The sequence below is a fragment of the Teleopsis dalmanni genome, chromosome 1, assembly GCF_002237135.1.
Source record: "Teleopsis dalmanni isolate 2A chromosome 1, ASM223713v2, whole genome shotgun sequence".
NCBI classification, from domain to species: Eukaryota; Metazoa; Arthropoda; class Insecta; order Diptera; family Diopsidae; genus Teleopsis; species Teleopsis dalmanni.
Window position 1 is genome coordinate 13,231,847 of NC_051846.1, and position 13,797 is coordinate 13,245,643.

Here is a 13,797-nt window from a genome sequence, read left to right on the forward strand (position 1 = left end):
AATTATTTCATATTAAATAATGTATATTTTGTTATTGAATTGAATGTTTTTTTAACCAAGTATTCATTTTATTTTTTTTACTATTATTTTACTATCGTCATATAAAAAATTTATTATAAATTGAAATAAAACAAATTAAGTGTTTACTGAAATTAATTCGGAAAAAATTCTGGCTGTACTACTACCTTAGGTGCAACCCTGGGTACCTGGAGCCCAAAAAAATTATTTGTCAATTTGTTATTCATTGCTGTGTAAACTTATTTGGAGCGAGAGGTGTAAAGTCGATATATAAACTTTAAAATTTAAGTTTATATTAGTGAAAAATATTAGAACATATTTGTTCGAAATTCTATGAAATTTCTAAAAAAGAAATTCCATTGTTTTTTTGGTTTTACATTGCAAATAAATCTTGCTCGGTCCGCAACCCCTGAATTCTGATATATTCAGGGTAAAACAAGCAGCAATAAATAGAAACCTTCATCCACCAAACAGGAATAAATATTCGCCACAATGATCAAGTTATTCTCATTGAAAAAGCAGCAAAAAGATGGTGAACAAAATCCACGGGCAGGACAACAGAAAAAAGCTTCAGCAGCACAATTGCGTATACAAAAAGGTAAGTCCAACGGAGCACCCTTTCATGCAGTCAGCTTTGTTTATAACGCACACATAAGCAATCGTCGCGTAAATATTCGCGATTATTGCATTGAAATACATTTGAATCTTTTGCTATCACTTTTATTGCTAAAAATGGTATAAACAAATGAAAAAAGATTGCAAATGCAATTTTTATCGATTTTTTGTTTATGCACGGACAGCAATTCATGGTGTCAAGTTAACATTCAATGGGAATAATTCCCATGAATATCAGCCAATATTCTGTACTGTATTCCCCTAATGTTAAATATATCTTTTACTTTAATTTAAAAAATCTGAGATAATTGGCTGAAATAAAAATCCGTAATGAGACATCTCTTTGGCTTATAATGTTATTATTTGCACTCTGTATGGGTTGAGGAGTTGGATTCTTCACATTCTCTAAGGACCGAACAATACCTGTACGATGGTCATTGTAATGGTACCCACAAAGCACAGTATCACATTGCAACATACATGATTTACAAAAGAGCTATCGAACACGAGTTCTCAAGAAAGGCTAGGTCTATATCCCGGAGCTACTGGTCAACCACTACGACCAAGTTGCGTTTTTCACCCCTATAGGAATTCTAGAAACATCTGCACGTACTTTAACCTAATGTAATATTCTACAAAAGTGTAATGCTGCTTGCGTATATCGATGATTTTGATATCATTGATCTGAACACCCGCGATGACATTGCAACATTTTCCAACTAAGTTGATGTTGATTATTCACATGTGTTTAAATTCTAAACAATTACCGTTATCAAACTAGTCAATGGTTATAGTCGCTTCTAGGTCCACGTCCTGAAACTAATCGTCTATTTCGAACTAAGCGCCGCCGACCACTCCCAACTGAAGTACAACATCAACAACAAACTAACCAAAAACTAAAACTAATCACTTCCAACAGTGACTCAAACAGCAGGATTGCCCTTATGATTTCCAGAAATTATTTTAGTTGTGTTTCAGAGACATTATCTTTAATTCTGTTAAAACACCTAAAAACTATGAACGATTATAAATTCCAAAAAAATATATTTGTTTTTAATTACTGAATTTTGTTAAACTTGTTGTCTTTTCTCCTCAGATATTAATGAATTGAATCTGCCTAAGACATGCGCTGTTGAATTTCCTGAACCAGATGACTTGTTGAATTTCAAACTAATTATTTGTCCGGATGAAGGTTTTTACAAAGGTGGGCGTTTCGTTTTTACTTTCCGCGTTGGACCGAACTACCCGCATGAACCACCAAAAGTAAAATGCGAGACACAAGTGTATCATCCAAATATAGATTTGGAGGGCAATGTTTGTTTGAATATCTTGAGAGAAGACTGGAACCCTGTGCTCACAATAAACTCAATAGTCTACGGGTTACAGTATCTTTTCCTAGTAAGTACAAAATGTTTTTCATTTTAGATATTTATTATATATATTAATGTACTCTTAGGAACCTAACCCGGAGGATCCTTTAAACAAAGAAGCAGCAGATGTTCTACAAACGAATCGCCGCCTCTTCGAATTGAATGTAACAAAGGCAATGCGTGGTAGCTATGTTGGTGACACATATTTCGAGTGCTGCCTGAAGTGATATAGAAAAGCAAACGTCTTTACTCTTAGAAATGGCGTCTATCTATTAGCCTTGATATTGGGTCTTAGTGGCCGCTTTTACATTAATCTAATTTTCAACAATAATTAAACATAAAAAAAAAACACAACGCCAAAATGTAACATCTCCCCATATTTAAAATTTTAATATTTTAATTAACATTTTGAACAATATAAATTTTAGTAGCCACACAACCATTTAACTTTGCGTTCTCTTTTTGTATGCCAGCAAAATGAATTTGTTTGCATTGAACCGAATTACTGAAATACCGACATACCGAAATACAATACTTATATTTATTCATAATAATGTATAAAGAGTAAAGAGATGGAAATTAAGTCGTTGAATCTTGGAAATTAATTTAAATATGATACATATACATATTAAGACAATTGAATCAAATACAAAATTATTTAATTTTCATTTAATTAAATAATATTTATCATAATAGCTTTTACTTAAATTGTGTGTTAATAATCGAATGGCACTACTAGAAGAGAGGGTGGGATGCAGTAATCTGCAGCCCTTTGATTAAAATAAGATGAAAAAAAACATTTTGCTCAGTGTTTACATTTTGTATTTTATTGTTTATGGAATATGCAAAGCATTGCAATTTCTATAATAAATCATAATTTCAAAAATTAATTAATACTCATATTGCCTGTTTAATTTTTGTGCTTTTAAATTACGCCATAAACATAAATCAGACACAGCCGCTTGTCTACCGGTATTAACGCGGAGATCATACAATCTGAAATATAATATTTCCATTACTAATAATTACTAATAGCCGTGTAAAATAGCCAGTAAAAATAATAGTAAAGTACCTTGTAATCAGTCCAACACTTAAATCATCAGTCTTCATAACCTTCAATAAATTCTGTATGAGATTCGCTGGTATTAATTTCAATACAGGACGCACACGTTCTCTTCCACATTCAACCAACAACGAAAGGAATTGATAAACAAAGTATGTTTTTGGAGAAATTTCTTCACTGCTAACGAATTGTTGGAATACTTTGAATATGTGTTGTACACTAGAATTTAATGGCTCTTTAAGGGTGGTCAAATTTTCTTTTAAATTGGCACTCGCATTTAGAAGCAGATGATTATCGTTTATAAAATCATTTGAACAGGAATTATCAGAACCTTCGGTAGCAATTTTACGCATTTTTGGGTTGTTTACCATATCCGTTTCCTCGCTATCATGTGAACGACTACGTTTTTTCGGTGTAATTGCGTTTATTTGACGTGTCTCCAGTGTCGAAATAACGCAGTAGACACAAAGACGTGCCAAAACAAAGGATTGTGGCTCATTTATACTGTCACTAAGGTTACAAATATATAAGTTTATTAACTATTCTATGTAGATATACACTATAAACAAAACTTTTTGATTAACGTACCCCTGACGAGTAAGTATCATTGCTGGTATAACATTTTTAAATAGAGCGTCTGTAATAGATTCAATATCGAGGTGGAAGGTGGCAAATACAATGTCCATAGTTTTCATCATATCCTAAAAAAATAAGAAGAAAAAGTGGTTAATGTGATTTTTTATCATAAGTAATTATGTGACTTATGAAAATATATATCATAAATTCCCAATATATACCCATATATATAAATATATATAATTTAATTGAAACGAACAAAATTGTACGATTTCCTCCATATCCTAACTCCCACGTATTTGTCGTGTAATTTCTTTTATGTTATCTGTTTTTCGAATTCATGCGGGCTAACACAACAACAGCAATCAATGTTAAAAAAAATTGGAATATACCAACTGGGTGGTGCCTACACTAGTGAGACTTTAAACAAAAATCAGGCCAGTGTAACCAGAGTAGACGCAGAATAAAAAGCTCATATTTTATCAGCATGAATTTAGATTTCTTTCTCTTTCAAAACTTTCTTAGAAATGCCCTCTAACACATCTTACACAGTCAACAGTTCTCTATGATTTCAGAAGGGATTGCCTGGAGTCACGTAGTGGTATAAATCCATCTCTTTTGTAGAAGAAATGGCATGTATATTTTTTGAAGGGTCCATTTTCAGGATATTGTACATATTTGTAAATTATATGCGAATATATAAATTATATTCGAGATCCGAATAATTTTCCTCGATCTCAATAGTTCTAATCGTTAAGAACAAATTAATTTTAATATTGCTTTGAGTAACTTGACGATGCTAATGTTTAGATCTAAATTCACTAGTCCATTTACTTAATTTTAATATTAAACTGTAGTTGCTATCAAGATAGTATCTAGGGACAAAGTCTATAATTTTTAATTTAAAAAAATTGAAAATAACTTAATACCCTTTCTTATATGTTTCTAGTAGCAATACTTTTGTGTTAAGTTCTATGCTAAATATTTATTTAAGTGAATCCCTAAGTACTTCACCCATCTTTCTTCAGTATATGTTGGACGGGCACATACTTTTTGATGTTAGCTTTAACTTTCCACATAAAATTTATTGAGAGTATACTAACTTGTACCATTTAAAGTGCTGTCATCTATGTTGATCATCATTCTTAATTAATTTTTGCATATTCAATATAAATATCGTGCATAGTACTTGTCCTATGATACACCCAGGGAGTACTCTTGCACTTATACCGTGAATATATATAAGAGATACTATTTAAATATTGAATATAATATCTTTTATATTTTAATAATATCTTTATCATTCTAGGTAGTACTTTTTATATTTTATATTATTTAAAATTAAGACATATTTTGTATAGGATTAAAATATGTATCATTTAAATTCATAAAGAATAGTAAAAATTTCTGTTTTTGTAGAGCCTCTACATACTAAAAAAACATAGAAAAAACCATGAATAGAAAATAGGGTAGTGACAATATCAGCAACAGCTGTATGTGACTACTATAACCTTGATTGTATGTTTTTCGTATATTGTTTATATATTGTACAGTATTTAATTTTTTTTTTATTATTTTCAACTGAAACAGATTCCAAGAGCAGTTGTAATAATACTCCACCCTGAAGAAAAAGACAAACAAACCTTGAAAAATCGGTGATGTTTATATAAAGCACATAAGCCTTTTCAAAAAACAAAAACATTTCAAAAAGTGAACTCACAACTACTCTAGAATAGTAAAAAGTTGAAGGCGTTGTGAATTACTGTTTATATTAAGCAAATATTTGCTCAAACTTTGAAACTAAGAACTAACTAAATAGACAAAAATATATATTATCCGGACACCCGGTAATAACAACAGTATTCCCAGACTTAAGTAGTAATATGTGATAGATAAAAATTTCTTATTTCTTGCTTACCGTTGTATATTTGCACTTCAGAACCTCCTCCACAAGTTTTGTTGCAATCCAAGTGGGTCCTCCAGCTTGCAACAACGAATCTAAAATTTGTGTAGCGCGCACAGGCAACCAACCACATTCTGTTACACTAGCCCAGACCTCTCTAAATTGATCTATCAAGGGCGTTTGTGAAACTAAACTATGAGTTAATGATATGCTCCGTGATTTAAGATTTCCTGATGGATGTACATCATGTTGCATTTTTCTTATAATCTGAAAAGATAAACCCAGACGTTCCTTCGCAGTATCTTGTGAAGAAATTTCCTCATTGTTAGGATTCAGAAATTGTTGTATCATATTAAGCGGTTTAAGAAATTCAGTCTAGAAAGTAAATTTACGTTTGCTGTACTATTTTGAGTGTGTTTGTTAAAATATATTAAATTACTTACTTCTCTAACTGAATACATATAGGCGCATAGAAACGATGTAGCACAAACAGAGAAGGAAAATAATGAACGCTTTATATTTTCCAATATATTCTTTACATCTGAAGATGAGATTGATTCTTTCTCCCATGCCACAAGCACATGATGCAGTGCAGCTGGCAGATTCATGCATATATCTTGCCAAGTTAAATTGCTATATAAAATAATTAATTACCTCATACATTAGTCTGCTTTAAGACTTAATATAAACGTATGTATTTATAAGTTACCTTGGTTTGTACTGCGATTCATTTTGACGTAAGTTCAATAATAATTCCTCGATGATACTATCATCGCCAAGTGCAACCAAATTTTTAGGATTTTTGGGTTTGTTGCGCTCCACCATGCACTCACGTACCCACTTTTCAAAAAATGAATCACCATTTTCCGAGAGCACCACCTGTAATTTTAAGATATAATTTAACTGGAAATATAATATTATTTATTTTGAAAAATATGTGCATACATCGGAACCATATGTTTGCACGATAAATGTAAGCATCAAAAATGTTACATCGAATAATGTTGAACGTATAACCGAAGGTTTCCCAACTTCACCAGGTACTTGTTTGGAGTTCTCATTGCATTGTATTAGCCGTGATACGAATAATTTCAAACGACCTTCTACTGTTGCCACGGAGAGTATTAGCTCAAAACTGTTTCCTGCATTCGGGAAAGCACCGTTATTTATAAAATAATTGAGATATAAATTATAAACCAATTACCTACTAACACCTGGCAAAGTACACCTAAAACTGCTTCTTGTACTTTATTGTAGTCAGTACTTAAGGTTTTCAGTATACCCGATAGTGGTACTTCGGCACGTATTATAAAATTTATTATTGATGGAGGTTTGTTAACTGATTCCCGTTTTTGTAACATCATTTCCCTGAAATGGGAACATATTTATATATAGAAATATATTAAAACTTAAAAGGAAATACCTTTGGGATGAGAAATGCCTCACATGCATGTCATTCACTAAATGTTGTTTGGTCCAGTCATTGAGTAAATATTCAATAATGTTGCAAGAACATTTTGTGTCCATAAAATCTAACAACAAATTATCTTCAAGCAACATTTCAAAAGCTTCGACTACTTCCGGTATAAAATCCAATGGTGTTTGCTCACCTGGTGCTGAGGAAGTGAGGAAGAAAAAAATGGAGATTAAAAAATTATGAAAATATTTATTTAATAAAATGCAAAGGAAGATCCAAGCAGGTTGTGCAGAGTCATTGAAAAGGATAATCAATGCTGTTGTTGTGAATACCTGTGGAGATTGCCAAAAGAGAGTCTACCAGCAGGAATAATTAATATCTTAGCAAGTTGTTGTAGCCAACAGTGACTCGTTCGAAGGTCAATTAACATATATATTTATATATGTATCAATCTGCTAGCATGATTTTGTAGTTAACAGTGACTTGTTCGAAAATTAACTAAAAGATAAACATATATTTATAGCGACTCTTTCTTATTTAAAATGTGAAAACTTTTATGAAGATATGTATAGGACAGTTCAGTTTGGATTTGAAACTCTTTGACAATGATCACCGTTCCGAATTACGGCCTACACGATCATGTGAACATACCCACTAAATTCTATATAAAAATATAGAGTTATTCAGTTCTGACAAATATTTGAAGAAATCACGCAACATCCATATATCACACACTATTGATGTTCTTGTAGTATACAATTCGAATATAGAAAGTAAATACATGTAAAGATATCTAAACTTTCATAAAAGATGAGGAGACGAGAATGAAGAAGACCACTAATTGTTGTTATTATTATAGTCCAGATAGACATGCTGGTTTTGTGCCTGTTAACCCGAAATAACCCACGATTACCACGAAAAATTGCTTCTGGGCAGTACCAGGTTAGGATGGTCAAACAACACTTTTGTCCCTATTAAAAAGATCACGTGGCACTTAGTCATATAGAAAAACAAGTGACTCTATGACATATATGACAATCATTATTTGAACTTTATGTTTAAAATGAATGTTTTCGTTGCATTTAATACATACACCGTGTTAAAGCGCTCAAATGCTTTATAATATGTGGTAATTTGAAGAAAGTGAATGAACCCCACATAGTGTCATGGCTGGTTTCTCCAACGTTGCTTAAAGAAATAAATCCGGCACGTATAATTTCATAAAATAATCGTCTGTTTGATAGTCCTTTAAGGCGTTGTATCATTTGCAATTCGGCTACATAATAAGATGTATCATTACAAGGATTTAGTAACACTTCAACTGCTAGCAACGGCTGTACACAATATGTTATTGATTCTACTACGCCCGACTCTAAATGCGGCATCTCCAAATGAATTAAATCAATATAAGCCAACTGTTGTAAATATTTTTCTGTAATAGCATTTTGGGGAGAATAATTTGAATTTGCAAATGCAGATTTTATCTGAATATATTTGTCGCGTATTTTAATGTAATATTCCGAATCTTCCTGCCTGCTGCCAATGTATAACATTCCCATCAGAAATTGATTTTTGGCCAACTTTTCAATTACCACACTACTAACATCAATAACATAGGAATTTTCTACAAAAAAATTAATATATTAATAAAATATATTCTAGAACACATACAACACTAGTAATACCTGATTTTCCATCTGGTTTTATGCTATGTTCCTTTAAAGCATGTGCGAAAATCTGTACCAACCAATAAACCAAAGCTACGATAGCGCTGGGAAGTACAGCTTCCTCCGCTTTATTACTGCAAACAGTAAACATTTTAAATAACAAAAGGCAAATATTTTTATTGTGTGTTATTTACCGACACGTCACTCCATCGATGATCTCATCCAGAAAATCCAATAGTGAGCAAACGCAAAATGTCCTATAAAAATGTTCATATTTGGAAATACGTCTTAGGACAGCAGCATGTGAGACTAAATGTGCATTGAGTGAATGCCTTAAGTAATTAAGAATCATCTTAAGAAAATTAAAAAATCAAATTATTTGTTACGAATTGTAGAACTAAAATAAATTATGTTCTACATACCGGATTTACAGTCGAACCTATCACAGCTTGCTGAAATATACAGTCTGCTAAGTTATAAACATCTCCGCTAGCGCCTCTTGGCAGCACCTAAATTACACAAAAGAAAGAGAACAAACATTTATTATAAAATATTGTTCCATAAATAAGAAGAGTAAGTTAAAATGCTTATAAATCTATTGGTCGAAGTACACATTAAATTTCATCTTGAAATGCAAATTTTCTATAGCTTGGCAGACCAAATACAAACTTGAAAGTGAAGCACCGGTTATTTATCAAAAACAGAGCGCTGCAATTGTTTGAATCTGTGGACGTTTACACTAGGTCAGAATTCCACTCTCCTAAATCAAATGCAACATATATATTCCGTCAGGTATATATGTTGGGCTTCAAACTTCTGCATACTTCTGTAAGTCCACCTATATAACTAATTATCAGAATTCAACTGAAATCTTGTTACAGTTGCTGTTGTGGTAGCCCGCAGGGATCTGCTTCTAAAATCCCTTTTTAGTATGGTGAGGCACTTGCTTATCGTGGTTGACGAGCGGCACCGAGGCATAAATCCGGCCATTTTTGAAACCTGTCACAATGCATCACCCAATGGTCCCAGAAACTATTAAGTAAAATTGCTTTAGACACTAACTCGCGTTTCTTCAAGCAAAGAGACAAGATAAACTCCTATTCATCATTCATTTTTACTCTTAAACAAACATTATCTTTTGTCTCTCTCACACTACCATTATCTTTCCATCATCATGTACGCATATTTACCTTAACCCATGTATCCATATTTGTAATTCCTTTCCTATTATCTACTCGATAAGATGATAACATCTTTTTAGACGACGAAGTGCTGTTTATCTATTCCAAAACACAAACGTCGTCCCGACTATAGATGATGCGTCTTAATAACATTGTAATCCTGCTAATTTAGGTACGATACCATAGAGCGAAGATTGTCAGAAAGGTAGATCACTACATACGATATATGGGTTTGATACAAATCCATATAGTTATCAAGGCTATCTGAAGAATTAAGATAGCCGCAACTTGTTTTTTAGTAGATTCTGTTAATGTGTTATAGTTTCCAAATATATCACCATTATTATAATTAATATATATTGTACTATATATACATATTGTAAATATATTTTTTAGTATTCATTGAAAATTTGAAATACTTGATATTAAAAATAAATTGAAAGAGAAAATATTTATTGATATTAAATTTTTTTTTTTTTGGTTAGTTTACCAAAAAGTCAAAATAAAATTAGATAAGTCAACAGTTAGACTTCTGCATATATTTTGTCCTGATTTATTTAAAATTTGAAAAATTTGGCGTTCGGAGCTTTTTATAAGTAAACTGCGATAATGTTGCGTTCCGTGACTAAACGCATACTTCTAAATTGTATATCACCCAATAAATTTCTCGTGGCTAGTGTAGCGTACCAGTTTAAAGTTAAAAAACCATATTACTATCCTGACAGAAAAGAGGAAATGAAGCGGATGAATGAACAAGCAAAATCTCAATTGGTAGCTGAACCTCAAAAACCGAAGGCGCTTCCGAAAGACCACTACTACCGTATATTGGGTGTGACTAAATATGCTTCTACTCCTGAAATTAAGGCTGCATACTATTCGATGGCTAAGCGTTATCACCCCGATTCAGGCAGTCAGTCGAAGCGTTTTACCGAAATTTCTAACGCTTACCATATATTGACGGATGAGATAAAGCGCATGGAATATGACCAACTTGGTATGGTTAAGGATGAGCAATCGTTTTTGCAAAAAGCTAATTTAACAACGAGTTCTACAAAGCCTAAAAAACAAGATTTGCAAACTCAGGCTCTCAATAAGGATGGTAAGTTGAAATAGAATAAAGTATACTATTTAATTATATCGTAGGATGTACCTCTCTATAAAAGTTGCACAATTTTACTTTTTTTATAAAAAGAAAGAAATTTTCAATTAAATTAATTTTTTTTCAAATGTCGTTTTCTGCTAGAGATACTACAACTAGCCAAGCAGGAACCAGTGCTTGAACTTTCTTTTACCGAGTCTGCTCATGGTGTCACAAAAAACGTTGATTTGCGCTTTTTGAAAAAATGTTTTACATGCAACGGCAAGTCTCCAAAATTGGCGAACCGTACCCGTACTGAACCGTGCCGTAAGTGTGGAGGAAGCGGACAGATCAGTAAGAAGACTTCTACTTACACCACGGTCTCAGACTGTGACGCTTGTAAAGGAAGGCGTTTCATCAACCGCAACAAATGTGATACTTGCGATAATCGTGGCTACATAGTAGAATCTGTGCGGGTAGTTGTGCCTGTACCATCAGGATTGAAAACAGGTGATGTGCTACCAATCGAAAATCCCAAAACTAAACAGCGTGTCAATTACCGTATACAAGTTAAGGAAAGTGAATATTTCAGGCGCATTGGAAACGATATACACACTGAAAAATATGTCAACATATCTCAGGCTATTCTCGGTGGCAATGTTACAGTGCGCGGTATTTATGGAACTAATGAAGTTAAGATTGAACCAGGTACTGAGAGCCACAGTAAAATCGTTTTAAAGGGCAAAGGAATAAAAGAACGAGATTCGGTTGGAGATCACGTAGTGTTGATTAAAATTCGTGTTCCCAAGGCAATTAACATGAAACAGAGACAGATTGTTTTGGCTTTGTCCAAAACAGAAGAACCGAATTTCGACCCAGCTGTATAAAGTAAACATCTCTCGTTTGTGGTCGAATCCTTCTGCCCTTTCAACACTATCACTTTTATACAGCTATTCGAGATTGATCCTTTGGCAAGTGATACAGATCTCTTTATTACATGTATATTTCCTGGTTGTTAAAGTGTATAATTAAATAAAATATTGCACTTTACAAAACTGTTTTTTACTCACATTCTTTATGTTGATGCTCCATTGCTGGTCCGACCAGCGGCAACGCCAAGCACGAAGAATCATCATATTTAGCATACTTGTTTTGCTGGTTTTCGGCAAATCTATTTTATGTTCCTTCATCATAATGGATTAATATATATTTAATAATATAAATATAAATATAATATATAAATTTAATAACTTTTAAACATCACACACGCAAACACACGAAATCGAACTCAAGAAATAGCAAATTAAAGTAAATTTGAGGATATCAACAAAAGGCAAAAGGTAGCATTAACAGGGTTGCAATGCCGAAAAAAACCAATGTAAATATTTGTGCTCGTTCATTTGTAGTATTTTAGAAGAAATTACCTGTGGTGAATATCGTTTTTAAGTACAAATGACATAACGTATATACAAAGAAGATAAAGAATACAAACAGAGGAAATTTTGAATAATTCTGCCACTTTGTGTAATATCTCTCTCTTATTTCTTCATCATTTTTCACATATATATAATTGTCAAATATTAAAATCGGGATGGCTTATAACCTAAATGTTAACTACATGTGTGATTACTTGTAGTAACTTTGAGTAACTCTGTGTATACAAAAGTGCGTTCCACCAGCAAATTTTCGTGTAAATGAGAGCATCTGAGAGAGCGTTACATCTCTGTAAAAAATGTTACACAGACTTTACTCAAACATTTTATTTCAAGTAAAATTTGTGTTAATATGTGTATGAGCTGTTTTGGTTTGAATTTAAATTTTTGTATTGTTTATTTGCTTGGCACTGGTGTTTTCACCCGACTACACAAAGCTATTCGATGAAAATCTGTGTAAAGAGCGAAATTTGATACTTTATTTGTGTTACGCTCTCAGTTTGTACTGAACTTGTATTTTACTTGAGTTTGACTACAAGTTTGTGGAACAGACCTATTTTATTAAACACATGTGTTGTGATATGTGATACTAAAAGTTTTGATGCAATGATGAAAAATTCCACCACATCGATATCGTAGTAGATACAAATGATCACACAGTATAAAGAAATTGATGGTATTTTGAAAAGGAAGTTATTAAAAAGGTGAAATTCAATCAATATGTAATTATGTATAGCAAACAAAATAAATTGGGAGACATTTAGAAATTGCATGAATTTTATAACAAGAAAATACCTATAGCGTATATTTGCAATAGGTGAAAAAATCGTACCCTTATATAAAACTTAAATCCAGCAACAAAAAATAGATATATATATTATATATTGAGTAATGATTTTAGCGATGCGAATACGCGGTTTGGGATGAAACTGTGATTATTACAGAAGTGAGATAGGTACAAACTCGTCCCTATCTAGTTCTACCTGAAGATTCTCAGGAGGGATCAGCATGGGCATCTTCTAGAAAAAGAGAGTAAGTAATCATCAATGTGAAATATTTTGAAAGAGTTGTAAAAAAGTTAGAGTAGTATTTGCCAGCGCTTGTATTTGATACAATCCAGAAGAACTCTTCTTCTAAAGTCCAACATCAATTTCAACTGATTGTGGTGAACTTAAGGCATAACTTAAGAATGGGTGGATCAGTTTCATATAGTAAAGTACTTTAATCTTGACATTGAGTTTATTATGTCCACAAATTTCATTTCTTAGGTTAAAATACCCGAATGTGATATTCTGAACGACATATGTATATCACACGAGTAGTTCATAAGCCTAAACACATCTACAAAATATTTCAGTTTTATTGCATAATGTATATCATCAGTATCTAGTTACCTTAACACCGATTGTTATTTGTTATATCTCATCTATTAAAGGAGAGACTTAAAAAGCTTAAATTTTACTTTCATATATCTGC

The 13,797-nt window shown here is 32.3% G+C and overlaps 3 protein-coding genes across 4 annotated transcripts; 2 read left to right on the top strand and 1 right to left on the bottom strand.

Moving 5' to 3' along the window:
* The first annotated feature begins 125 nt into the window (after positions 1 to 125).
* LOC119673409 (nedd8-conjugating enzyme UbcE2M) lies at positions 126 to 2,445 on the top strand. The gene is made up of 3 exons (XM_038084681.1): positions 126 to 616; positions 1,730 to 2,031; positions 2,090 to 2,445. The coding sequence occupies exons 1-3, from the start codon at positions 511 to 513 to the stop codon at positions 2,228 to 2,230; spliced, it is 549 nt and encodes a 182-aa protein (XP_037940609.1). The 5' UTR covers positions 126 to 510; the 3' UTR covers positions 2,231 to 2,445.
* LOC119673407 (mediator of RNA polymerase II transcription subunit 24) lies at positions 2,329 to 12,177 on the bottom strand. Of its 2 annotated transcripts, none has more exons than XM_038084678.1 (14): positions 11,959 to 12,177; positions 9,052 to 9,138; positions 8,824 to 8,981; positions 8,648 to 8,763; positions 8,056 to 8,586; positions 6,969 to 7,161; positions 6,750 to 6,913; positions 6,491 to 6,687; positions 6,255 to 6,424; positions 5,989 to 6,178; positions 5,561 to 5,920; positions 3,655 to 3,767; positions 3,076 to 3,576; positions 2,329 to 2,999 (listed from the first exon to the last, which is right to left on the bottom strand). In XM_038084678.1, exons 1-14 carry the CDS (start codon positions 12,079 to 12,081, stop codon positions 2,894 to 2,896), a joined length of 3,009 nt encoding a protein of 1,002 aa, XP_037940606.1. In that variant the 5' UTR covers positions 12,082 to 12,177; the 3' UTR covers positions 2,329 to 2,893. The 2 variants fall into 2 exon arrangements, with proteins under 2 accessions (XP_037940606.1, XP_037940607.1); XM_038084679.1 differs by lacking the exon at positions 11,959 to 12,177 and adding an exon at positions 9,820 to 10,112.
* LOC119673408 (dnaJ homolog subfamily A member 3, mitochondrial) lies at positions 10,288 to 11,896 on the top strand. The gene is made up of 2 exons (XM_038084680.1): positions 10,288 to 10,909; positions 11,054 to 11,896. The coding sequence occupies exons 1-2, from the start codon at positions 10,420 to 10,422 to the stop codon at positions 11,773 to 11,775; spliced, it is 1,212 nt and encodes a 403-aa protein (XP_037940608.1). The 5' UTR covers positions 10,288 to 10,419; the 3' UTR covers positions 11,776 to 11,896.
* Positions 12,178 to 13,797: the final 1,620 nt, after the last annotated feature.

Coding starts and splice junctions, on each gene's coding strand:
- LOC119673408 (XM_038084680.1), top strand. CDS start 10,420: ATGTTGCGTTCCGTGACTAAACGCATACTTCTAAATTGTATATCACCC. Junction 10,910..11,053: donor TCAGGCTCTCAATAAGGATG/GTAAGTTGAAAT, acceptor GTTTTCTGCTAG/AGATACTACAACTAGCCAAG.
- LOC119673409 (XM_038084681.1), top strand. CDS start 511: ATGATCAAGTTATTCTCATTGAAAAAGCAGCAAAAAGATGGTGAACAA. Junction 617..1,729: donor ACAATTGCGTATACAAAAAG/GTAAGTCCAACG, acceptor TTTTCTCCTCAG/ATATTAATGAATTGAATCTG. Junction 2,032..2,089: donor GGTTACAGTATCTTTTCCTA/GTAAGTACAAAA, acceptor ATGTACTCTTAG/GAACCTAACCCGGAGGATCC.
- LOC119673407 (XM_038084678.1), bottom strand. CDS start 12,081: ATGATGAAGGAACATAAAATAGATTTGCCGAAAACCAGCAAAACAAGT. Junction 9,139..11,958: donor GGAGCATCAACATAAAGAAT/GTGAGTAAAAAA, acceptor TGTGTAATTTAG/GTGCTGCCAAGAGGCGCTAG. Junction 5,921..5,988: donor ATATGTATTCAGTTAGAGAA/GTAAGTAATTTA, acceptor TTTACTTTCTAG/ACTGAATTTCTTAAACCGCT.